At 50.0% G+C, this 26,912-nt stretch overlaps 1 protein-coding gene across 1 annotated transcript; it reads left to right on the top strand.

Moving 5' to 3' along the window:
* Positions 1-17,703: 17,703 nt before the first annotated feature.
* Positions 17,704-20,681, top strand: LOC119375597 (uncharacterized). Its single transcript, XM_037645815.2, has 3 exons — positions 17,704-18,003; positions 18,854-18,958; positions 20,456-20,681. The coding sequence occupies exons 1-3, from the start codon at positions 17,752-17,754 to the stop codon at positions 20,540-20,542; spliced, it is 444 nt and encodes a 147-aa protein (XP_037501743.1). The 5' UTR covers positions 17,704-17,751; the 3' UTR covers positions 20,543-20,681.
* Positions 20,682-26,912: the final 6,231 nt, after the last annotated feature.

Raw genomic sequence — 26,912 nt, 5'->3', positions numbered from 1 at the left:
TTTCTATTTCGCTATTTCTCATTCTTTTTGTGCTACGCTTTACTCTTTTCCCTCCTCCTCACCATCACATATCTCCTCCTCCAACCCACTTGCTACCCCCATGCTATACAGGCTATGCGAGGCCCTGCTAGCGTGCCTGGTGAGCCGAGTGGTTAGGACGCTCGCCTTTGCATCGAGGGTCCGCGGATGCAAATCCCGCTTCGTGAAGAATTTTTTCGGCAAAACATTTTGGTCTTTCTCTTTCTTTATATATTTCATTCTGTCTTTGTTTCTTTCTTTCTTCCTTTCTTTCTTTCTTTCTTTCTTTCTTTCTTTCTTTCTTTCTCTGTACTCGTTCTCTAACCTATGAGTGTTATTGCAGGCTACGCCGTAGAGGTGAGTAGTGGGATTTGCCTAAGTTCTGTGGAACATAGCCGGCCATGGTGATGATTATTTTCGGGCACGACCACACATTTTACGTCGAGCTGGAATATCTTCGCTGTTACAATGCGGCTGTGCGGACGGCGCCGTACAGTCACATTGTAAGCTGGAAAAGCGGCCTTCGCAGAGCCCGTTGTGAAGTCTCTTCGATTACTGCAATTGAGTGTAATGTGCATCCTTAGATCGTGGACTCACGCCAACCCGGGGGGACTGGCCAAGAGTCGGGTAAGATATAAAATATTTAGGTTATAGAAGAAATGAACTTTACAAGTTGTGGGGACTGCTGATAACCCTCCCCCTCGTGCACACCGGCGGTGATACCAAGCGACAGCGGGGACCACTGCGCATGCTCCCGGACGTGGGCACTCTTTATAACCAGGCACGGCGAGCGGCCAAGGGGGAGTGACCGGCGAACTGTCGTCTAGTGTGCGCGTGTGCGCGAAGTGCGGTCCGCCGGGGCCGGGGTTAGCTGGGCCGGCGCGGAAGTTTTGCATCGAACTGGGTGTTGAGTTTGTTTTATGTTTGCCCTTGCCGCTGTAACGCTTTCTTTAATGCCTTCTTGCTTCTAATAAATGTTTCTTAGTTAATCCCGCTGAGCGCCGATTCCTTGGAGTATACGGCGGACCCCACAATTGGCGCTCAACGTGCAATCGCCAGCGTCTACGACCAGCAAGAATGGAGGCTGCTCTCAAAAGTGTTTTTGAGACGATGGAGCGCCTGGATCTGACTTCAGCAAAGTACTGCGCGGCGCGGGGACACGCCGAATCCGCAGCCTATTGCGCGGCGAAGGGCGTGGCGGTCCCAACGATGGACTTCGGATGGCTGACGGCACCTGTTCGGCAAGACTGCACACCGGCGCAAGAGGACGAGACTGCTGACGCCGGTAATCCCAACGCGAAGGCTCCAGTTGGGGAGCTACGAGTGGACCAGGCCCCGGCAATGGATGCAGCCTACCTTGCAGCGAGGGGCATGGCAATCCCGACCTTCACTGGTGGACGATATCTGGCGCTGCCGTTCGGCCAGCTGGAAATGCCGGCTGAAGAGGAGCCCGATGTCCAGATGAGCGACGCCCCGAAGAAGGAAAATGCCGACAGCGGTGAGGCGGCGATGGACGAGGGCGTGTTCGATTCCAACGGAGACGACGGTGAGGCTGCCAGGGAGAATCGGAACGAAAACGCCGCGGAAGTTTTAGAGGCGACAGAAGACCGAGATGTCAGCGACGAGGCTGAGGTGGCCTTGGTGGTGCGTTCCAATGATGACGACACGAACACGGGCGCTGCGGAAGAGAACCAAGCCATTGCGGCGAGAGTGAGTGGGCCTACGGAGACGCCGAAAGCTGCTGAGGCTGCCGGCGTCGAGACACCTTTCGCAACAAGGCCTGAAGCAGCGACGACGACGGAGGCCGCGGAGAAAGCCAACAAGAGGACCGTTGCGCGAAGGAAGAAGGCGGCCTGCACGACTACAAAGACGACAGCAGAGGCGACCGCGGAAAACGAGCCCGTCTACAACCTGGGGGTGAGCGGTCTGGCCGTAACCCCTCGGACGGGCAACCTCGAGCACACGGATCACGAGGCCGCTGGCTCCCTGCGTAAGTCCGAGACAAGGTTGGGGGCGATTGGGGCGGCAGCCCCGAAGACTGCAGCCGACCTCAAGGGAGACCAAGAGGCCGCCGCCAAGGCAAAGCTGGCAGCTGCCGAGGACGTACAAGGTGTGGCGAACAAATTGGTACTGTTTAACGGTTGCCTTCTCCAGCGGCTCCTCGTGGGTCGTCCCCTTACAAACGCCGCTCGCTCTCGGAGCCCGTGCTCTTGCCTTGACTGTCGCCATAGCGAATTGTCGCCGAGTCCCGTCCAATAAACCGCTTAAGAAATTGGTGGAGAGTGCTGTGCTCCCATTCGATGGCTCTGGAGCCTCGATCCCGTATCCTAGCAGCTACCATGCCGCCCAGCAGACGCCTCCGCCTACACCGACCTCATGTCCCGGTGTCCCTCGTATCCGCGACCCCCCCAGTCTTCACTGGCGCAGATGGGACCGACGTGGAGGACTGGCTTGCGATCTATGAACGCGTGAGTGTCCCCAATAAATGGGACGAGGCGGGAAAATTGACCAACTTGGTTTTCTACCTCGCGGGTGTGGCCGGCCTGTGGTACAACAACCACGCATCCGATTTTACGACGTGGTCCGACTTCAAGACCGCCATCATCAACGTGTTTGGCCGCCCTGCCATTCGTAAGCTGCAGGCCGAACAGCGTTTGCGAGAACGAGCTCAGCAGGCCGGCGAAACCTTTACCAGCTACATTGAAGACATCCTCGATTTGTGTAAGAAAGCCGACGCCACCATGTCGGAATCTGACAAGATGAGGCACATTATGAAAGGCATCGACGACGATGCCTTCACGATGCTGCTCGCCAAAAACCCCAGCACAGTGGCCGAGGTCATCACGCTCTGCCAGAGCTACGAGGAGCTGCGCCGGCAGCGGTCGATGACCCGTCGCTCTCCATCCCGCGACGCCGAGCTCGCTGGCTTGTCGACCATATCCGACCACTTCGCCTTGCTCGCAGAGGTGAAGTCATTCGTGCGCGAGGAAATTGCGCGCCAGTTCTCTCTGCTGGACTTTGCTCAACCTCAGTACGTTCAACAGCCGTCAACCACTCTTCTCCCTCCCCTCCGTCGAGCGATTGAGCAGGAAATCGCGGAGGTCATGCCTGAGTACCACCAGCACCATCCAGCTCCTGCACCACTCAGTTACGCCCAAGTTGTCGCCAGGACGTCCCCAGTAATACCTCGGGCTGCTCCACACAGTTACGCCGAAGCCGCCGCTAGACATCAGTCCTTCGAAGCGGCTGTGCCGGCTACCTACGCCGACGTCATGCAGAGGCCACGACTGCAGCCAACGATGCAGTCATATCAGTCGCCACCCCGTCAACCACGTCCTGCGCCATGGGCGGGCCCTGCTCCAGCAAACCGATGGCGCACACCTGACAACCGCCCCATATGCTTCGCATGCGGTTACGCCGGCCACGTGGCGCGTTACTGCAATCGCGTCCAACCGCCTCAAGTCGTGTCGCCCGCAACCAGCCAGTCAAACCGCACATTTTACGCCCCACCTACGCCTCTGTCGCCGACGTCACGCCAGGCTCCATCTACTCGGCGCTCTCCGTCTCCACGACGTCGCTCACTGTCGCCGATGCGCCCACGTCCGGCCGCACGCGACCAGGAAAACTAGTCGTCGCAGTCCAGGAGGCAAGGGCTGCGACGCTATCGAACTGCGAAAGCCCTCAGCGAAGCCCATCGAACGTGATAGACGTGTTTGTCGACGGTGTTCCCGCATCTGCCCTTGTCGACACTGGAGCCGCCGTATCCGTTATGGACCAAAAATTGAGCCGATTACTACGAAAAGTGAGGACGCCACTTTCTGGGATGTCTCTCCGTACAGCCAGCTCCCAGAGTATTGATCCTACAGCAATATGCACAGCTCGCGTCGTCATTCAGGACGTTCTGTATGATGTAGAGTTCATTATAATTGCTGCATGCTCTCACGACGTCATCCTGGGATGGGATTTCCTCTCCCGCCACGACGCCGTAATTCATTGCGCACAAGCCGAAATCGAACTCTCCCCGTTCTCAGATCTGATGCCGGCAGACACTTCATCGGTATCGAGCAAGATCCTCGTCAAAGACGATACCAAAGTGCCTCCAAACTCGTCGACGGCTGTGTCAGTCGACTGCGCCGGTCTCTCCGACACCATTGCGCTCCTTTCGCCATCTGACCACGTTTGCACAAGGAGAGGCTTGCTGGTACCTTTCGCGACCGTCCAAGTCACTCAGGGCAGCACCGCTATTTTTGTTAACAACCCATCTCCATACATTGTTACGTTGGTGCGAGGGGAATGTCTTGGACGAGTGGAAGCCCTCGAAGACGCACAAGTTATGGACGCACCCGATGACACGCACTGTCCCAGTTCCGGTACGCTCAGTGCTGTTTCCGCGTCCGATTCGTCACCTGCTGATGTGTTTAGGTCCTCCATTGCTGACGACCTCACATCGGTCCAGCGTTCCCAACTTCTGTGCCTGCTGGAAGAATTTCGTTCTTCTTTCGATGTCGGGCAAACTTCCCTCGGCCGCACTTCCGCTGTTACGCATCGCATCGACACCGGCGCCCAACTACCACTGCGGCAACGACCATATCGCGTGTCTCCCGCAGAACGGCGGGTCATTAATGAGCAAGTCGACGATATGCTTCGACGCGACGTTATTCGGCCCTCGGACAGCCCATGGGCGTCTCCCGTTGTTCTCGTTGCGAAGAAGGACGGTTCTGTGCGGTTCTGTGTGGACTACCGACGGCTCAGCAAGATCACTCACAAGGATGTTTATCCGCTGCCGCGAATCGACGACGCAATTGACAGCCTGCAAGGAGCCGAATTCTTTTCGTCTCTTGATTTGCGCTCTGGGTACTGGCAAGTACCCATGGCGGATGACGCTCGACCGAAGACAGCCTTTGTCACGCCCGACGGCTTGTACGAGTTCAACGTCATGCCGTTTGGTCTGTGTAATGCGCCCGCGACCTTCGAGCGCATGATGGACACTGTTCTGCGCAACTTGAAATGGCACACGTGCTTGTGTTACCTGGACGACGTCGTGGTTTTCGCTCCGGACTTCTCCATGTATCTCCAGCGTCTGCGGCATGTTTTGACGCGTTTGCGCAACGCCGGCCTCCAACTGAATCTGAAGAAGTGCCGATTTGCAGCACGGCAGCTGACAATCCTCGGCTACGTCGTGTCCAAGGACGGAATCCTTCCCGATCCGGCCAAGCTTCGGGCCGTGGCCGAATTTCCCAAACCTACGTCCGTAAGAGAACTGCGCAGTTTCGTAGGACTGTGTTCGTACTTTCGACGCTTCATACGAAACTTTGCCACCATCATATCGCCGCTGACGAAACTCCTTGGAAGTAACGGACCCCTAAATTCGTGGTCGTCCGAGTGTGACGACGCGTTCGCAAAGCTCCGTCGTTTGTTGACGTCACCTCCCATACTACGCCACTACGATCCTACGGCCCCAACGGAGGTACACACGGACGCCAGCGGTGTAGGCCTCGGCGCTGCCCTTGCGCAGCGCAAACCAGGGTTCCCCGAATATGTCGTGGCATACGCAAGCCGTACGCTTACCAGAGCCGAGACCAATTACTCAGTCACGGAAAAAGAGTGCCTGGCGATCATATGGGCCCTTACCAAGTTTCGACCTTATTTGTATGGTCGCCCATTTGATGTCGTCACCGACCATCATGCACTATGCTGGCTGTCGTCATTGAAGGATCCCTCAGGCCGTCTCGCGCGCTGGGCACTTCGCCTGCAGGACTACGACATCCGCGTGCTGTACCGCAACGGACGCCAGCATGCTGACGCCGACGCCCTCTCGCGCTCCCCCTTGCCTGACGACAATGCCCCCTGCTCAGTACCTCACATGGCTGTTGCTTCAATCAACGTTCACACCATCACTACCGAACAGCGCAAGGATAAATGGATCACGTCGCTGATCGACTTGCTCACTGATCCGTCGGCAACACCATCCACTCGCGCGTTGCGTCGTCAAGCCCACCATTTCGCCGTTCGTGACGACCTCCTGCACCGACGCAATTACAACGCCGACGGCCGCCAGTGGCTACTAGTGATACCCCGCAGTCTGCGTTCTGAAATATGCGAAGCCTTCCACTCTGACCCGCAATGCGCGCACTCTGGGGCATCCAAAACTTACCACCGCATTCGACAACGATACTTCTGGCGTGGGATGTACCGCTACGTGCAGAAATTCGTTCACTCCTGCCTCGATTGCCAACGCCGAAAACCTGCAACGCACGTATCGCCAGCAGGTCTACAACCATTACCTTGCCCTAACCGTCCCTTTGGGCGCGTGGGCATCGATTTGTATGGACCACTTCCTCTGACTTCGGCTGGTAACCGCTGGGCCATCGTCGCTGTTGACCATCTAACGCGATACGCCGAAACCGCCGCCCTCGCAGCGGCTACAGCGCGCGATGTTGCCTCCTTCCTACTACACAGATTCATACTGCGTCACGGTTCACCCCAAGAGCTTCTCAGCGATCGAGGCCGTGTCTTCTTATCAGAAGTCGTGGAAGCCATTCTGAAAGAGTGCCATGCTGTTCACCGCAAAACTACTGCTTACCACCCGCAGACGAATGGCCTAACCGAACGCTTTAACCGCACGCTCGGCGACATGCTGTCAATGTACGTCGCCGCCGATCACACCAATTGGGATGCCATTCTGCCCTTCATCACCTACGCCTATAATACCGCCCCTCAGAGCACTACCGGTTTTTCACCCTTCTTCTTACTGTACGGAAGGCACCCGTCGCCCACCATCGACACGATACTTCCATACAAGCCGGATCCATCTGAGTGTGCGCCTATTTCTGACACAGCCAGGCTTGCTGAAGAGTGTCGCGAGCTTGCCAAGACATTTACGACGCAGGAACAAGAGCTGCAGAAGAGCATTCGCGATGGCACCACCACTTCTGAGCCTACGTTCCTCCCTGGAGCGCTCGTATGGCTCTCGATCCCTACCACTGCAAGTGGCCTCTCTTCAAAACTGCTGCCGAAATACGAAGGCCCATACCGGGTCGTCGAGCGCACATCCACGGTCAACTACTTGATCGAACCCATCGAACCAGCTTCGGACATGCGCCGTCGAGGGCGCGACATAGTCAACGTGGAGCGCCTCAAGGCCTACTATGACCCACTCATAGTGACGAGCTGTTAGGTCGCCGGACGGCTCCCTTTTCGTACCCGGGGTAATTGTGGCGAACAAATTGGTACTGTTTAACGGTTGCGTTCTGCAGCGGCTCCTAGTGGGTCGTCCTCTTACAAACGCCGCTCGCTCTCGGAGCCCGTGCTCTTGCCTTGACTGTCGCCATAGCGAATTGTCGCCGAGTCCCGTCCAATAAACCGCTTAACAAACGAACCTTTTTTGTTCAGGGGGGGGAATGTGTGGGGATTGCTGATAACCCTCCCCCTCGTGCACACCGGCGGTGGTACCAAGCGACAGCGGGGACCACTGCGCATGCTCCCGGACGTGGGCATTCTTTATAACCAGGCACGGCGAGCGGCCAAGGGGGAGTGGCCGGCGAACTGTCGTCTAGTGTGCGCGTGTGCGCGGAGTGCGGTCCGCCGGGGCCAGGGTTAGCTGGGCCGGCGCGGAAGTTTTGCATCGAACTGGGTGTTGAGTTTGTTTTATGTTTGCCCTTGCCGCTGTAACGTTTTCTTTAATGCCTTCTTGCTACTAATAAATGTTTCTTAGTTAATCCCGCTGAGCGCCCATTCCTTGGAGTAGACGGCGGACCCCACAAAGTACAGTAGAGAAGTACTCAGTACGTCATAGAATCGGCATTTCGCCAAGTAGCGAAATACCCACTGTGCGTCTCTATAAGCTAATACGCGCACCCACGTAGCTGTGCACTTTTTTGGCGTTGCAGCTGATTAAGATGCTAATTAATTATGGCTGAGCCTTTTGTAATAGGTGGAAAGCTTTAAAGAACCCCCTCGTTACGCATTACACATGGCGCGGCCTCTTATGCGATTCTACGCTTCTGCCGCGCCATATAACGTCAATTCTCGCGACTCCACGCGTGTCGTTAAGCCTGTATATGGGCATTTTCCGAAGAACTTCGAAGCCTTGGTGCTCCTTTCTTCTAGAATACATGGCTGAAACGCACACTGCCAGGATTCTATTCCGCCTTGACTCCTTGTTATTTTTCCTCACTGTGTCGGATGTAAGCGACGGACAGCGGCTGCGGCGCCTATCAAGTCGGCTGCTGAAGTGAGCTCATTACAAATTACATTGTAATGTGTGTTCTACGCTCTAAATGTATTATATTATAATATTAAAAGTATTATTATAACCACAAGGCCCCGCCACGGTGGTCTAGTGGTTATGGCGCTCGAGTGCTGACCGGAAGGTCCCGCGATCGAATCCCGGCCGCGGCGGCTGCGTTTTCGTTGCAGGCGAAAATGTTTCAGGCCCCTGCACTTAGATTTAGGTGCACGTTAAAGAACCCCAGGAGGTCGAAATTTCCGGAGCCCTCCATTACGGCATCTCTCATAATCATAGCGTGGTTTTGGGACGTTAAACCCCAGATATTATTATTATTGTTATTATAAATTTGAACACACACCGTGAACGCAAATATTAACCGCCCATGTGCGCCATGGGCATGTTCATACCTCATTCTAACGCTAGAAAGCACAACGTGATAGCCTGAAAGCGGGTGCAAGGGTTTCTGTACTTACATTTTAAAACATCACAGGCACGCAGCATCAAAGGATTCCTAGTAAAAGCGGTGAAACCGCATAAGCTCAGCTACATCTTATGTGAGGGTCTTACGATCTTACAATCAGACTCGTTTAGCAGAACTAAAATTACAAGCTCGAAAGTATGGGCACCTCAACAGATCTTAGGAAGAAGACATGCTTTGTCATATATTCCTAAGACGCAATTAGCTCGTACAGTCGGCAGCATGGCGTACGCCTAATTCTGTGCAACTTCAGGGGGCAGTTTGTAACATGAACAGGAACAATTCCAAGTTCTTCTGCGAAGACTTGGCCCTGCGTAAGAACGAGTTGCGTTGACGCCATGTTGATTTCCTCAACAAGTTCCCGAGAAACAGTCAACTGTGTACGCTATTATACGCGCATGTTGCTTAGTTGGGGGGAAATTGTGGCCAATGTGTTGACATTTGCAATATTATAAACATAGCAAAAGAGAGTTGCGCGCTTATAGATGTGCTAGTGCTGAGCAAGAAACAAAGTAAATAATCTTAGAAAGCGCATTCGTTAACTGCATCGATACTCTGTGTCACACATCAGGTACAACGCCGAGGAAGCTATGCAAGAAATTTCTTTAGCAAAATGTGTGCCTCCGCACGTCTCGTGGTCGGGCTCTGTCGAAGGAAGCAGATGGCGCATTTATGGTGAAACTCTTTATTTGGCCGAACTTGTAAACGAAAAAGGAAAAGTCAATTTCAAGCTATATACACTGCACTGATAGCGGCAAACAGAGCGTCATCCATCGGTAATCTGACAAGCGGTAAAGCGTGCGGGCTTTGATAAGTGTGCTATCGAAGATTCCAGCGTTATCCCTGGTGGCCACGTAATATCTGGAAGAAACTAGACTGCTGGCATCCTGCGCGCAATCTTAACCGAAGGGTCTAAATCATCCGTGAAGCTTCCCAAATATCGCGGCGCGATTTGCACGGAGCGTTGAAAACAATCTGCGGGCGAAGCCCGAATACATCAAAACATCACGCGTGGCAATGTCCCCCTTTGAAAAAGCATCACCCCGATGCTTACAACGGAACATGAAACTGCTAACATGCATGCAATATAAACGAAAATAATAAAGCAAGCAAAAGGTCGAGTCTTGAGGTTCCTTAACGCGCGTAGAGAGGCTTCGGGTGCACCACATGCACGACCTCCGGGCGAGTCCGGCGCCGCTGAGAGTTCGCCATGCTGTCGGGGATAACCGCGTAGTCGAGATCGCCGAGACGTCGAAGTACCCTGTACGGTCCGAAGTATCGCTGAAGAAGTTTCCCGCTAAGTCCGCGTCGGCTCGGTATTGGCGTCCAGACCCAGACACGTTTGCCAGGCTGGTATTCTACGTGGCGTCGTGGAATGTTGCAACGGCGGCTGTCGGTCTTTTGCTGACTCTGGATGCGCAGACGGGCGAGTTGTCGGGCTTCTGCGGCGCGCTCAAGATAGACGTTAACGTGGAAGTTTTCTTCGTCAGAGACATTGGACAACATGGCGTCGAGTGTCGTTGCCGGGCTCCTTCCGTAAACCGGCTTGTACGGCGTCGCATGTGTCGTTTCTTGTATGGCCGTGCTGTACGCGAATGTCACGTACGGAAGAATGGCACCCCACGTCTTGTGTTCGACGTAGTGATGCAGAACTATCGGTAAATTGACTATCGATAGTATCGATAGTTTTTTTGAAACTATCGTTAGTGTAATTAAACTATCGATAGTACTACTATCGACAAACTATCGATAGTCCAGTCGGTAGTACCATCAGTAATATTACTAAAGATATTACTGGCACGCGTGTTTATTGCTCTGTTTTGATGTATTCGGGTTTCACCAACAAAGAATGTTCCGAGCATTTGACGCAGACCGCGCCGCAATGCTTGAAAAGCTTGGCGATTGTTTGAAATCGTTTTGTTAAGATTACGCGCTGGACGCGAATAGTCAAGTTCATTCGAGAGCCTACGCGAGCACCAGCGATAACGCTGGAAGGTTCGATGCACTGATGTATATAAGACGGAGCGTTCTACCGATCATCAGATTATTCGACGGCCGGCGACTGTTCTCGCCGCTATCAGTGTGCACCGTATATCGCTTGTATGTTCAGTTGATTTTCTGGGCACAAGTTCCCCCAAATAAATAGCTTCGTATTTCCCAGTCTTTCTGCAGCATTCTTCACCTTCACAGCCACGTGACAAACTATCCATAGTGGTGTGAATAATTATGATGTTAACAAAGCAGAAAACTGGGCGAGTTGGTATGTATTCATCGTCACTGGATAGCGCGCACATACAACGGGGACAAAGGGAGAAGAACGCGACAACACAAGCGCTAACTTTCAACTAAAGTTTATTCAAGGAAAAACGGAAAAACGGACGAGAAGAAAATCACTGTCTTTTCTTGGCCACACTGATTAGCGCCTTGCAACGGTGAACAGATTGGTTATATCAACTACCATGTTGTTAGGCTTTGATATTATGTGTGGCTTACAATTTAGTTATGTTTTCTGCGCAGTGACGCATGCGCGGTATTTTGTTTTATTTTCTTCTCTTCCGTTTTTCCGTTTTTCCTTGAATAAACTTTAGTTGAAAGTTAGCGCTTGTGTTGTCGTGTTCTTCTCCCTTTGTCCCCGTTGTAAGTGCGCGCTATCCAGTGACGATGAATTATGATGTTGCTGGCTGGCCATATTGCCAAAAAAATTGCGATAGCCTACTAACAGCTTCGCTTAATTTATGCGCAATATTTGGCGAGAGAAATAAATTATAACCGCAGGGAAAATGGCGGAATATGTCCATTAATAAATTCATATTCAAAAGCAACCAGCTACACCTTACGATTAACAGACTTGGTTCTTATTTTGGAATCATAAAATGCAATATAAATTTGAAGCCCCGCAGTTCCACCACATGTAACTGCTTCCTTTCCACTACAGCTGAACGGTTTGACTTTATGATCATACGTCAGCGAAGCACTCTGGTGAAGAACACAAGCATGTCAACTTTCTTGCCCTTCAGCCTGCTCCTCCGGCTCTACTGTGTACCACGCGCGCGGGGAACCAAGTTTATGCTGCAATGAGCTCGCGCTGTTGATTTTATACTATTGATAGCACTTACTATCGATAGCGCTATCGATAGTATTTTTTACCATCGATTGTTCGATAGTGACTCCGCTATCGATAGTATCGATAGTACCATCGATAGTTCTGCATCACTAGTTCGACGTCGACGTACACGGTCACCAAGCGGCGATGGTCTTGCTTAGCCGCTCGGTGAGGTCATTGGTCTATGGGCAGTATGCCATGTTCGGACGGTAGCTTGTCTGGCTGTACCTCAATATTCCCTGTGTTTGGTCGGCAGTAAACGCTGTACATCTGTCGCTTGTGAGGACCTCCGGGGCACCATGGCACAGCACGATGTCTTCAACGAAGAATTTGGCTACATCGTACAGAGTGCCTTTCGGCAGGGCCCTTGTCTCGGCGTAGCGGGTGAGGTAATTGGTAGCTACGATGACCCCTTTCTTCCGGAAGTCGAGGTCGGGAACGGCCCCAGTATATCCATCCCAATTTGCAGGAACGGCCGGCTAAGTGGGTCGATGTGCTGTAGAAGCGCGGCTGGCCTCGTCGGCGGTGTCTTCCGCCGCTGACAATCTCGGCAACTATTTACGTAACGAGCGACGTCGGCGGTAAGGTGCGGCCAGTAGTACTTTTCTTGTATTTTTGCAAGCGTGCGGGAAACACCCAGATGTCCTGCCGTCGGGTCGTCGTGCAAGCCCTGGAGGACGTTTAGTCGCAATGCTAAAGGCACCATAAGAAGGTGTTTGGCTCGAAGTGCCGAGTTCTTCGTTTGAAGAAAGCCGTTTCACAAGAAACACGACGCCAGTGCTCGCTTCAATACCTTAGGGAAAACGGCGGTGCTGGGCTCGAGATATTCCATAAAAGCCCCCGAGTTCTTTGTCCGCTCGCTGTCTTTCGCCGAAGTGGTCAGCGCTTATGGTTCTGAAGAAGCAGTCATCATCATGGTCGTCCGGCGGAACTGGGTCGACGGGGGCCGGAGTCAGGCAGTCGGCGTCACAGAGTTTTCTTCTGGACTTGTAAACGACGTTAACATCGAATTCTTGAAGTCTCAGGGTGGACCGTGGGAGGTGACCCGAAGGGTCCTACAAGTTAACAAGCCAACACGAGGCGTGGTGGTCGCTCACAACTTTCAACGGCCTGCCGTAAAGTTAGGGGCGAAACTTCGATGTAGCTCAGGTGATGGCAAGACATTCCTTTTCTGTTGTAAATAGTCGGCTTCCGCCTACTAGTTATGCTAGCGACCGGTTAGCATAATTGAACACCTTTTACAGTCCGTCAGTCCTCTGCACAACAACAGCGCCGAGTCTGCTTACACTGCTTGCGTCGGCGTGTAGTTCTGTTTCGGCGAATTCGTCGAAATGCGTAAGTAACGCAGGCGTCTGCAGGCGCCGTTTTAGCTATTGAAATGCTTCCTCTTGCGGCGTTTCCAACTTAAACTCGACGTCGGTCCTGATAAGGTTATTAAGTGGCTCGGCGATGCGGGGAAAGTTTTTGACGAACCCCCTGTAATAGGCGCACAGGCCGATAAATTGACGCACGGCCTTATTGTCGGCAGGTGGCGGGAATGTAGCGACGGCGACTGTCTTCTGCGGGTCAGGGTGTACTCCGGACTTGCTTATCACGTGGCCCAAGAACAAGACCTCCTTGGATGCGAAGGGGCACTTTTCTGGCTTCAGGATGAGCCCGGAGCTCTTGATTGCTTGAAGTAAAGCTTCAAGTCGCCGGAGGTGTTCGTCGAAGTTTGCGTGAAACAAAACGACGTCGTCTAGGTACACGAGACAAATCTGCCACTTCAAATCAGCCAGAACTGTATGCATGACACGTTGAAAAGACGTACGTGCCGAGCAAAGACCGAAGGGCATGACCTTGAGCTCGAACAGGCCGTCTGGTGTTATGAAGGCAGTCTTTTCTAGGTCTCTCTCGTCGACTTCGATTTCCCAGTAGCCGGTGTTGTGGTCAATCGGCCAAAAGTACATCGCGTTGTGTCATCGATCCATGGAATTCTCTATCCGGGGAAGAGGATACACGTCCTTCGTTGTGACTTTGTGCATGCGACGATAATCGACGCAAAACGTAGTGCCATCCTTCTTCCTTAGCACCAAAGGAGGCGCCCATGGACTCTTGGACGGCTTGATGATGTCGTCGCGTAGTATTTCGTTGACTTGCTTCTTTACGGCTTCGCGTTCTCGTGTCGAAACTCGATGCAGGCTTTCACGAATCGGTCGGGTATTTCCTGTTATAATGCGATGTTTAGCGACTGGAATCCGTCGGATCCTTGAGCACGACGAGAAGCAGTCCCTGAATTGCAGGAGGGCTTTGAGATTGTCTTGGTTGTGCTTCGTAAGGCTCGGATTGATGTCGACTTCTGGCTGAGGATCTCGATTCGTCACAGCAGGTTCCGTAGCATCGAATTCGTCCATATAGGCGACCGTCGTACCAATGTGGAGGTGCCTCTATCCGTGGCTGAAGTTCGTCAGCATTAACGTCGCTTTGCCATCCCGCAGCTCGGCTATGGCTCTTGCGACGCAGGTGTGAAGGCTCAGAAGCAGGTGCTGGTCGCCCTCGATGACACCTTCTTCGTCGGTTCACTGGTGACGACGGAAATGATGACGCTGGAGAGAGGCGGAATGGTGACCTGCTCTTCTATCACATTCAGGTAATGGGGAACAATTTTCCTATCCGGCAGGATGGCATTGTTCATAGTGGTAGGGCGGTAGTCGGGGGCGCGCCAAACGTCGGTCTTTCTGGCCGTGTAGTGCTTGCCGACTGACGGGTTGTATAACGTATCACCTACGTTATACAACCCGTCGTCGGTGGTGGTGTCTGGCGGCGGAACTGCGGGGGAGTTGCGTCTTGACGTGTACGCGGAGGAGAAGCATTACGTCGAGCTGCAGCAGCGAAGCTCTAGGTTTGCGGTTGCGGCTTTGCTGACTCGGGGTTGCCCAGCCACAGCTGGATTTTCTCTAGGACGATGTCTGCAGTCGAGGCAACTTGAGACTAGCACGACGGGAACACGTTCTTCGTGCACCACGGCCCCTATTGTCTCGCGCAGAGCGTCGGAGCCGATGGTTTGAACCGCTGCGTTGTCTTGGATCAAGCGGCTGTTATATTGCCGAGTGCGCATTTCCAACAACTTCTTGATAGTTGAGGCCTCGGAGATAAATTGTTGGGATGTCTTGGGTGGGTTCAGCATCAGCCAAGTGAAGAGCTCTTGCTTTATTCCTCGCATTAGGAAACGGACCTTGTTCTAATCGGCCATGGCAGGACGGTGTGGCGGAAGCATCGGGTCATCCCTTTTGCGAAAAGTGTCAAGTTTTCGTTCGGGAGCTGGACCCGTGTTTCCAGTAAAACGGCGGCCCTTTGCTCTCACACGATACCTTTGAACGCTGCAAGGAGCCTGGTCCCGAAGATGTCCCACGTTGTCAGGGTAGACTTCCTGTTCTTGAACTAGGTACTGGCCCTGTTTTCCAACGCGAAGTACACAATGCGCAACTTCTCATTGATGTCCCAGTTGTTGAAGGCCGCAGTGCTCTCGTACGATTCGAGCCACGTTTCTGGATCTTCACATGATCACCCCCGAAAGATCGGCGATTCCTTTGGCTGCTGCATCACGATCGCAGGCGGTGGCGCAGTGGCTTTCATAGCTGCCGCAGTCGTGGTCATGGCCTTGGTCTTCTGAGTCTTGTCGGGTAGAGGCCCGTACTCCGGGGGTAGACCTTGCTGCCTACGGCTAGCTCGATGGTCGTGAATGGCGTCGATGTCTTTTCTGCGACGTGGGCCCGGTTGACGGCTCGACGGGGGTGTCCGGAATATGAACTAACAGCACCTTCACCAGGTGTCACGGGGTTGTAACGTTGACGAAGGAAGCAGTCGGCGTGTCCAAGATGAAACTCCTTATTTGGCCGAACTTGTGGCCGGGAAACGGAAAGTCAAGCTACAACAATGCACTCTGTGCACTGATAACGGCGAACAGAGCGTCGGTTGTTGATAACTTGACGAGCGGTGAAGCGCATCGGCTTTATACGTGTGCTATCGAAGATTCCAACGTTATCGCTGGTGGCAGTGTAATCTCTGGAAGAAACTAGACTATCCGCGTCCTGTGCGCAATTTGAACGAAATGATCTAAAACAATCGTGCAGCTTCTGAAACGTCGCGCCGCGGTCTGCGCGGAGAGTTGCAAACAGTCTTTGCAGGTGAAGCCCGAATATATCAAAATAACATGCGTGGCAATAATAGAAGCGTGATTGCAATCCAGCGAAAAGAGAACAATGCATCATGCATCTTTATTGCACAAAACTGACAAAGCGGGAGCCAAAGTTAATATGCAAGGTCGGATGATATTTTTACTTCTTATACAATGAGTATTTCTCCAGGTTGTTCCAAATGAAGCTTCATAGTTTTCTTAAAATTTACCACTGGGAGGTACGGGACACCACCCTTGCAGATAATCTATCGTCGGGGACACAAAAGCAGACAAATATTATCGCTGTCCGCTGCCCATTTAATTGACTGAATGCTGAACTTTTTAGAGACTGCAGCAAGCGGGCATTTTTGCATGGAAAAAGTTTGAGGCAGTCGCGTTTGTACACAGTTCCACTTGGAAGAGTACTAACGTGTCCGCATTCAGGGATATACAGCTACAAAGTTTAATTGTTGTTAGCACGATTACGCGCGCTAGTCAGTGACCACAGGCGCGAAGCTCCACCCGCAAGTGCCGTGGCAGTTGCTTACGGCGTTTAACATGACAACGGGTCGAAGGCATAGGCAGAGATGATAACGGTTACCCTTTTACTGCCGGCTGGTGATAGTTAGCAATGACTTCTCGGCACCTCAGAGAGGAACATTGCTTCGATCCATATCACCTTGCAAGCGTAATCATGCAAACCGCAATTCCACTTTGCAGCGCCATATCGCGGTGCTGTTGCTGATTGTAATCCGCAACAACACCGCGAACGTATACAGCAACAAGATTTCGGCGATCGCTTCGTAATCATTGACTCGTGCTGTGTTCGAGCCATAAACCTGTTGCACTCGCTGATGACTCGCGCTAGTTTATTAATTCATATATCACATAAACTTCTATTTAGGAAACGATTGCGGTCGCATTCTGTCCCATATTGTACCAAGACGAAGTGAACGCATCACACTGGGGCTGTCATATGCATGGTGAATAAATGACAACAGTACGAACGTAGACGTGTGAACAACGCGTGTAATAATAATTGTCGGGGTCTAACGTCGCAAAACCACGATATGACTATGAATGACGCCGCACAGGAGGGCTCCGGAAATCTAGACCTCCTGGGGTTCTCTGACGTGCACCTAAATCTGAGTACACGAGCCTCAAGCATTTTCGCGTCCATCAAAAATGCAGCCGTCGCGGCCGGGATTGGATCCAGCGACCTTCGGGTCAGCAGTCGAGCACCATAAACACTAGTCCACCGTGGCGGGTGAATAACTCGTGTAATCGGCTCGGTCCCACAGAGTCGCTTTTTACTCTTTCCCCGATATTCTCATGCACGAAATTTCAAGACACCAGTGTCACGATTTTCTACACAACTCCAGCAGGCAACTGGAGCGCCAAAAGTTCACACGTGGCGTCACCACTCGTAGTCTTACCGCCGCCGTGCTGCAGCGCTACATGCGCACGAAAAAGCGCGAATTTCTGTTTTCTTGCATTTTCACTTCTCGCCTTTGAAATTGTTTTCGGTCACGGTGATACGTCTGTCTAGCGGACATGACGAATGGCCGAGTTATCAGGAGGCGCGGGTACCGCCCCCTTAACGTAGTTAAAACCAGCGTCGAAATCGCCCTGACCGCTTTGCAAACCAAGCCAGCAAAGGCGCATTGTCTCCGCTGTCAGTACCAGCAAAATTTCGCCGCGAGCCTTATCGCCACGATTTCGCGAGCCTCCTTTGGCAGAAACGGTGACCGTTGCGACAAAAGAAAATGATCAAGTTTGCCGCGTTCTTCCTGCTGTGCTCTATCATCGTCAACTCCCAGGTGGACGACTTTTTCGCCGGGTGCGTGGAAAAGCCCGAAGATGAACAAAAGCCTGGCGACTGCATCATCGCACCGAAGAGATGGCTCAGTTCGAATACGTACCGATACTTCGCCCACCAAGCCTTGGAGAACGACACAATTCAACCGGATTACGGCAACCTTAACACTTTATTTGAGGTGACTCGCGGAGCAGCTCAGGTAAGCGCAACATTTTGTTTTTTTTGAGGGCCGTAGCGCAGCTATTAAATAACTGTTCGTTTTGTTGTTCAGCCATTGTCTTATAATTTTATTTTGTGTATTGACTCCCTTGGACGTCCTTGTGCTGATGCTGTGAATTGCTGAATCGTATTTGGCGCAGTTAATCGTTGTGTGGAAAGTAGACCGACTGTACCGTCACTCTTCGCGGATTTTATAAATAGAAATATCAATTTTTTTTCGGGCGCTGACGCCGAGTGCCTAAACGCTAAAGGTAGCTACAGCCCGTGGGGCGTATTTCAGTCACGGAATAATGGCTCTTGACATAACTCGCGCACCTTCCATCCATTTAAAAGTGCCTGCCGGATACTTCAATATAGCGAATGGCGGGACTGCTATCAGCGTCACTAGGTATTACTGATGACAAATTAGCGCGCGCTCATGTCAAACTACGTTGTCCTTGTCACTGTTCTACGTGTAATGTTTAATGCCACATCATAATTATGATCCTAGAAATAGATCACTCTATTATGCAGACGTGAAGATCGTGCAAGCAGTGTTGCCTTCTTCAGTAACTTTCTGTTGCTGCGGCGATGTGTTCATTATAAAGGTCAGCAGCATCAAGTCTGTACCGCCGCTAAACAGTGTTGTGCCTTCTCGTGAAGTTATCATGTCTTTAGAGTAGCTTGTGTTTCTTTAGAGTAGCTTGTGTTTCTTCTTCTGTCCCTAAGCGACACAGTTCTGCTGCCGAGGGTCAGTGACCGCTTTTCCCATTGTGCATTGTACGAACATTTGAGAGCGATGGCGGCAATATAGTGATCTTTTTTTCGTTTTTGCGTCCCGTTTTGCGCAGCTATCCGAAGGCATCATTATCAGGCTGCAGTTCACCACTGTCGAGAGCGTTTGCAACAACTCTGTTACCTACACAGAGAAGGATTGCCCACCACTTGGAACTGAGGTGAGAAGATAGCGCCATATATTGCATTTCTGCAGAAACGCCACTCTGTAGGCGCTTGCGCTAGGGGAACGTGACTGCACGAATACATTTCGTGTGTTCATTTTATGAAGCTTTATCTAGTAGCGCACGTTTAGGTGCTTGTTGGTGCTTTCTTTCAGAAAGGGAGGAATGCGCAAAAAAAGCCGCACTGAGACAACACCTGCGCAAAGTGCAGTGCGCTGGTGTCGCTGCCTATGTGCTGCGTTTTTTGCACCATCTTTCCTTTATGAAGCTTCAGCGTGGACCATTCTTTGCAAGCCTGTTAATGTGAACCGAGCAACAGAGGGGGCAGTTCACCACAATTACCGACGCAGACTTGAAGTAGCAGCACATACAAGGCAATTATGAGCAGGACAAGGTATCCACATTGTCTATTTCTGGAAATCACGCTAAGCGCTGTAACGTAACGAATTGTCAGTAGTACCGGACATGCTAAATAATGCAATCTATAATACGAACCTAACTTCAGTCACGCAACTTCGCTAGATACGGATAATTCTCGATCTTCTGTCATTTTCACTCATGGGTTTAACATTTATTTCTCTGAAAGCCCGCAGGGGATCTCGACTGTATGTAATGTATGGGTCCTTGTGAAAGCTAACCAGCCGGTACGTATACTGTCCGCATACGGAAGCGCGTCCGCTCTTGTCGTCCACTATCGTCCAGAGTTACCAGGCACAGCCAATGCGTAAGCACCTACAAGGCGCCGTCCCCCCCTCGACCGTTGTGTAAAGAAAACTTGTAGTGCAGCATCTTCTGCTGCCCTAATTATCTTGGCCAAATAGCATACGCCACGAGACGTGCTTCCTGTTTCTGCCGTTTGCTGGCGCTCTATGTAGCCGGCGTAGATCAGACGATTCGCTCGCTTGTTTCCTTTCACAAACAACTCTCTACATCAATATACATTTAGAAGCACCAGTGCGCCTAAACACTTTGTTGCAGTGCATGCAGCAGCATCATTAAACAAATTTTCCCGGTTTCTGTAGTGCAATAAACGGCACTGCACTAAATTAACTGAGCGCTTCTCGCCGACCACCACAGGGCTGTCCAGAAGGCTCATGAATTGGCCGCCAGGTATTCTGTCGGTTCCTTCGTGGGAGACGTCCGCTAAGCGCGTCCTGCTGGATATCAGTTTTCCCAGTCCAATCCAGCATCCTTCCTATTTAGTACCTGTCCTATTGGGTTTGAAACTAGCGCCTGTGTTGGTTCCTCACTCTCAACCACTTCTTGCTAATTTTAGCATGACGCTATAATTAAGCTTTGGTTTAAGGACCATCCTACACATGCTAAGGCTTCGTCACCTAAGAAGTGTGCTTTAGCGTGAAGTTGGGAGCAGCAAATATGCCAGTACTGTGTAAGTCGTTATGCTATTTTTTATCGATTATTACGGTGTTGTGTTCAAGCTTGTCACGGCGGCACTGTTATTTACAGTTGTTAAGCTAACATTCTTTTTTACAGGTCAATGGACAGTGCCGGGCACTGTTTCGGTACTATGGCTACCTGCGACTTGAAGAAGCCTCGTGTAACCCAATCCCCGAAGAGTGAAGTGACATCATTGTTTTGCACGAAGTGTTTCCGGACTCTTTCATCTCCTATTTAAAACATGACAAACGCTCCAGCGTAGCTCCTGTAATCACCTCATTTCTCCACACATGTATGCATTGAATAAAGCCCATAATCATTATCCTGCAGTCTCATGTCAATTGATGCTCAAAATCTAGCTCTTTAGTACAACCGCTGCTGACGAGAAATGACGTTTCGCCGTCCGATATTGTGGCACGTCCTATGTCTCACTCCAAAAAGCTTCAACCGTTCGGTCGTCTTTTGTGCATAGTCGTTTATTTACTTTTCCCACTTTCTTTAACACCACGTACCCGGTGTTTACAGGTTCTGAAAGACATTCATGCAACCAGCGTGACATATACGTAATGGGTATGTGGCGTTCATCGCGCCTTAAAACTACCGGCAGTAACGGGTGCGTGAAACGTGCGAGCTCGTCTACTTTATTTGCAATACCTATTAAGTGGTCTTGCCGAATGAGCCCCATCCCATCCTTATTCTCCTAGTTATTTCACTCTCATGGTTCGGCTCCGCGGTTACTACCTGTCCTAAGTAGACGTACTCCTTTACAACTTCCAGCGTCTCGCCACCTATCGCAAAGCGCTGTTCTCTGCCAAGATTGTTCCACATTACTTTAGTTTTATGCATATTAATTTTCAGACCTACTCTTCTACTTTCCGTATCCAGTTCAGTAATCATGAGCTGTAATTCGTCTCCCGCGTTACTCATCAATGCAATGTCATCAGCGAAGCAATCAAGAGGAAGGTATATAACAGCTGTATCTTACCAGTACTTACCTACGGAGCAGAAACCTGGAGACTTACAAAGAGGGTTCAACTTAAATTGAGGACGACGCAGCGAGCGATGGAAAGGAAAATGATAGGTGTAACCTTAAGAGACAGGAAGAGAGCAGAGTGGGTCAGGGAACAAACGGGGGTTAAGGATATCATAGTTGAAATTAAGAAGAAGAAATGGATATGGGCCGGCCACGTAGCACGTCGGCAGGATAACCGGTGGTCATTAAGGGTAACTGACTGGATTCCAAGAGATGGCAAACGCGTGAGGGGGAGACAAAAAATTAGGTGGGTAGATGAGATTAAGAAGTTTGCAGGTATAACGTGGCAGCAGAAAGCACAGGACCGAGTTGATTGGCGGAACATGGGAGAGGCCTTTGCCCTGCAGTGGGCGTAGACAGGCTGATGATGATGATTAAGTGGTCGTTCACGCACCGTTAGGTTTGGCGTTGCTGAGCGCGCGTTTTTTGTACGCGTTAAAAAACTATTTAGGTGCACGTCGAAGCATTCCAGATGGTGAAAATTCCCGGAGCCCTCTGCTACGGCGTCCCTCATAATCGTACCGTAGTTTTGGGACGTAAAACCCCAACAATTATTAGTAATATTGACATGGTGTAGCTCGTATATGGGACGAGTCTAACGAGGCGTAATTTACTGCTTACGTGAGCATGCGCTGAAAAGACGTGACAAGTGCGCACACTTTGTAGCACACGTACGTCATCGACTCTGGTTAACATGCTTCGTACTGGCGGCTAGCATTATCGGCAATAGTCTCAGCAGCAGAAGAAATTGGTATTGCAAAACTAATATATATATATATATATATATATATATATATATATATATATATATATATATATAAAGATCACGTGCTACGTGACGCCACCAGGCAAAAAAAGAGTGTTCTACACTCGCCGCCATGGCTGCGATTGGCGCTGACTAACGCTCCTACGTTTAAATCAACATATATACCCCAAAAAGTGTACGGGAGGATGACCGCCGCCGTAGCTCACTGGTAGAACATCGGACACGTTATTCGAAGGTCGCAGGTTCGGTCCCTGCCGGCGGCAAGTCATCTTTTCGTCCACTTTACTTTCTTCACATTTATGTTCTAAATCCTACAGATAACACCCCCTATACTTTCCTTGGCGTTATTGTCTGTTAGTTCTCAATAATATTGTGTCTAACAAAGATAAACGAGCCCTTAGAAAATCATCTCCCTTCCGTCATTTATATATATATATATATATATATATATATATATATAGATAGATATATATATATATATATATATATATATATATATATATGCGTCAATTTGCAGCTGGTGCTTGCATCGGTATAAGGGCGCAGGGTAAGCCTTGTACGTCCCATGCATTTTTGGCCATTTTGAGGTACCGTTTTCTCAGTGACTAAAAGGAATATCCACATGATTCATGTATATTTTTTCCCAGATATTTCGTTCTTTTAACTGATGCAGAGTTATTTAAATCGGAGTAATATTAATGTTTTGGTGACTTTTTTACCACTTGGACCTAAATGTTGTGTTAATTTGCATTTTGAAAATGTGAAACGCAAAAAGTGTAAAGTATATAACTTCACTTCTGCTTCAGTAGCTGTATGTATTTATGTAGAATACGAAAAAAAAATAATGAACTGGTTATCTTGGAATACATAGGAAATAATGGTACCTAAGTGATAAAAAATATGGTTTTGAGATCATCGAGTTTAAAATTAGAAAACAGCTGCAAAGCGAACATACTTTCCCACAAACACCGTTGAACAATTTCATTCAGTAGCTACAAGCTTCATATATATTGCCAAAGTCATTTTTGCGCTTTCGAGCCTGTCGTGTTGCTTGCATTGCTTCTTTTCTGAGCTGTCCTGCATCTCTGTCCGCAATGTATCGTCAATTCTGGCCAACCTTTTCCGGCAAATTGTCTATATTTTGGCCGAGCTTCAATCCTAACTATTTCAGAATATTGGCTTGTGCGATACTGCCATCATTAAATAAAAGAACAACATCCAATGTCGCAAACCTTAAGACTGCGAAGCCTGAACAAAGACAGCAAGAACTATGCGGCGCAATTCCCATTAGCTGAACACTTGTTGCGCACAATTTGCATGCGTTATTCGGTCTAATTGCATCACAAACAATAACCATTTCGAATAGATCATACCCGTTGTCACCTTGCACGCGATTCGCCTCGAAGGACGCTGAAAATGCTGAGAGGTTCAACGATGAAGAGCTCGCTGGTTAAGCGTTCAGCACCTCAGTACGTCACCGGCATTTATTCGCATTTACAAGAAAGCTGTATTGGTTGGCACGAACTTTACACTTGCTTCTTTAATCCCAGCATCCCAACTTATCGACAGGCACGAAAGACACAAGGTGTAATGTAGCTAGGAGCTTAAAGTGTTCGAATAGATGCGCTCCGAAGAAAAAGTGTGATTAAGCTTGCGCACAGCGTCTTCGGACTGCATTAGAAGAGACCTGACAATTGCTTACATACAGCTCACTCCAGACAAGCACTTGGCTTTCGTACACGAAGTTTTTTTTTAGAAAAGTGGACCGCAAGCACGGAGAGCATACGAAAGGCTTTTCCTGGGATGTGTGTTCACTCGGCACTTGTTTCTGGAAAAACTTGTTTTCAGCCACAAAAAAATACTGTTTAAGAAAAGCATTAATGTGAAAAATAAGCACAAAGGTTGACACTTCCCAACTGCAAAGAAAAAAATTTATTCTTTTTTTCTAATTTTGCCTTCTAACTGCAGGGTCTGGCCTGGCATGACGCTTGCACTTGGCTTCCTTGCCTGGGCTGGCGCATGCGCCACACTATACAACGCATGATGTTCGTTCGCTTTGCCTATGCTGATGGAAGACAACCTAAGTCAGGCGTGCCCCTGTTCATCATGTACACTGCCGCATGCAATATACTCAAGGGCACTAATGGAGGGTCCTAATGGAGTCTGCGAATACGAGCCAATTTTTGTGTGTTTGACATTTTGATTAATCCGATAGCTGGTAAAATGACTACTGGTTCAAAAGCTGATGGAGATAAAGTCGGGGCATGTATTAGATCTATTTCTTTCTACAGCATTATTCGTCTTATACAGGTCGCAAATGTAAAGGCAAATCATTGGACATCACTGCACAGAGCATACTTCATCGCATATTATTGGACTGTGAAAGAATTCAGATATTTTCTTGCTTTCTGTTCGATTTGCTGGATTCATCCGTTCATGTTTATTTGCAATCGGTAATAGAACAGATACATTGATACTGAGGTCACACTTATCTAGATCGCCTGGCAAACATTATTTGTTATAAGAAACGTGCTTCTGTAATGTTTTTCCACCCACACGATTCGATATGGGACGCCACTGCCGATAGTCCAGACCGCTACCTCATGAATTGAATCACCACTTTGCGCAAGCGCTGAGGCAATTTTGCGTGAGCAAGAATGGTGCATGCACGTTTCTGCGCGCGCGTGGAAATGTGATTTGCGCGCGTTCACGTTTGGGCTATGTGCGTGATGTGTGAGCACAAAAATTGGGCGCAGCCGTGGGAGGTGCCGCTATCCTAATGTTCTCAAGCTCGAGGACGTCATGTGTGACCTAGAAGATATCGAAAATTACGGTAATCCATGAAGACCTCGCACGGAAAATTACTTTCGAAGTGAGCGCTTTTACTAATTGAATACCGAATACCCGCCACGCTGGTCCAGGGGGTATGGTGCTCGGCTACTGACCCGAAGTTCGCGGGATGGAATCCCGGCCGCGGCGGCCGCATTTTCAGTGGAGGCGAAAATGCTTGAGGCCCGTGTACTTATACTGTCACGTGGTCGTGACGTCGACGAAGACAGCAGTCGGCGTTTGCAGGATGAAACCGTTTATTTTGGCCGAACTTGTGGCCGGAAAATGAGAACTAGAACTACAGCAATACACGCTGTACAAAGATAGCGGCGAACAGGGCGTCGTCCGTCGATCAACTCACAAGCGGTCAAGCGCGTCGGCTTTTATACAGGCGCTATCGAACTTTCCAGCAATACCGCTGGTGTCGGCGTTATCTCTAGAAAAAGCTGGAACATTCGCGTGCGGGGCGCAATCTTAATTAACAGAACGATCTACTACAGACGCGAAGCTCCTCGAACACTGCTTCGCGGACAGCGTCGAGTGTTGATAACCGCCCCTGCCGGTCAAACCCGAATACATCAAGACAAGAAGTGGGCGTGGCAATATTTAGGAGTACGTTGAAGAACCACAGGTGGTCTAAGTTTCCGGTGCCCTCCACTGGGGCATTCCTCATAACCATATTGCGGTTATTGGTCGTAAAACCCCAACAATTATGTCAGCAATGAAGTAACATTTGCTAACAATTAATTCGCGGAGTCTTGACTTGCCACGTATATGACTCTCTTTAAAGAGACACGTTGACTCTCTTGAGGGTCCGATGACTCCGAAGGGAGTATCATGATCTCCAAGGAGAGTTCGCGTGTCTCTTCAAAGAGAGTAAGATACGTGGCGAGAAAGGGCGAGCGAAAAAGTTTCTGTATTTTTCTAGAATGTAGCCAGTAATCGCCGCTTGTGAAGTGCGTCTGCTGCATCTTAGTCAACTTTCTTTGTAGTGGCGTCGGAAGATCCAGATGACGTGCGTCAGTGTACTCTGAGCCCTATAGCTCTCAAACAGCACATGTTCTTTTTTTGCTCTCTGTCCGACTCCACTCCCAACGTGTGGCGACCCGAAAGATGGTTAAGATAATAGCAGTGACAAAGAGCGCCTACTGCTCCAGTAGTATTCCGTGAATCTGTGTATATGCTTGGGCATCTATTCATGTCGATCATATATTCAGTTAGCTACTCACAACAATGTTGAAGTCATTTAAATTGCCTTTAATTTGGCCGGTCTATATGATTGCAATCAAGTGCATATGCCTGCACATGATTTTCATTGATCTTATTATTTTTCTTTACGTTAACCTACTTTGTTTTTACTTTAGTATCTGAAACCCGTCACACAATGCCTCAGGGAGCCTTGTATGGTATTTGTTAATAAATGAATAAATAAAATCACAGTTTCATCGCAAGGGCATCGCAGTGAATGCGATAGCAACAAATTGTAATGCTGTACGAAGTAAGGCTGGCAGCTAACTCTTAGATGCAATTTTGTGTAACTCTAAAAACTTTTTGTAAAAGAATACGGCAGCTCCCGGGAGAGAAGCGGTTTTCGTACAGTCTCTTCGAGTTGAGAGCATAGCACGTAGAAGGGTATACGAGCCGTCTGCTGATGCCTGCCATGATAGTGCACGCGCCAGCGATCGCGACTGCGCCTTTATAATCGAAGTTTAGAGTTGCTGCTCGATGAGCAGGGTAGATATTAGCGGATCACGTTACTGAGAGCGTGACCGCGTCATTTATGTGACATGAGAAAGCTGCCACGCTCCAGTCAGGCGAACAAATTGTTCAAACTAGCATTTGACGCGAGCGGACTGGCATGTTTGTCTGTGTTAAGCGAAATGATAGTTTTTTTGTTCTTTTTCTTTTCTGAAAAATACACCGTC

This window comes from Rhipicephalus sanguineus, chromosome 11, assembly GCF_013339695.2.
Source record: "Rhipicephalus sanguineus isolate Rsan-2018 chromosome 11, BIME_Rsan_1.4, whole genome shotgun sequence".
NCBI lineage: Eukaryota > Metazoa > Arthropoda > Arachnida > Ixodida > Ixodidae > Rhipicephalus > Rhipicephalus sanguineus.
Note: the sequence above shows the minus strand (reverse complement) of the source record. Positions and strands in the feature narration are given on the sequence as shown.

Excerpts from the sequence above, each read along its gene's own strand:
- LOC119375597 (XM_037645815.2), top strand. The coding sequence starts at position 17,752 with ATGATCAAGTTTGCCGCGTTCTTCCTGCTGTGCTCTATCATCGTCAAC. Across the intron at positions 18,004-18,853 it reads TGACTCGCGGAGCAGCTCAG|CTATCCGAAGGCATCATTAT; the intron begins GTAAGCGCAACA and ends CGTTTTGCGCAG. Across the intron at positions 18,959-20,455 it reads GCCCACCACTTGGAACTGAG|GTCAATGGACAGTGCCGGGC; the intron begins GTGAGAAGATAG and ends TCTTTTTTACAG.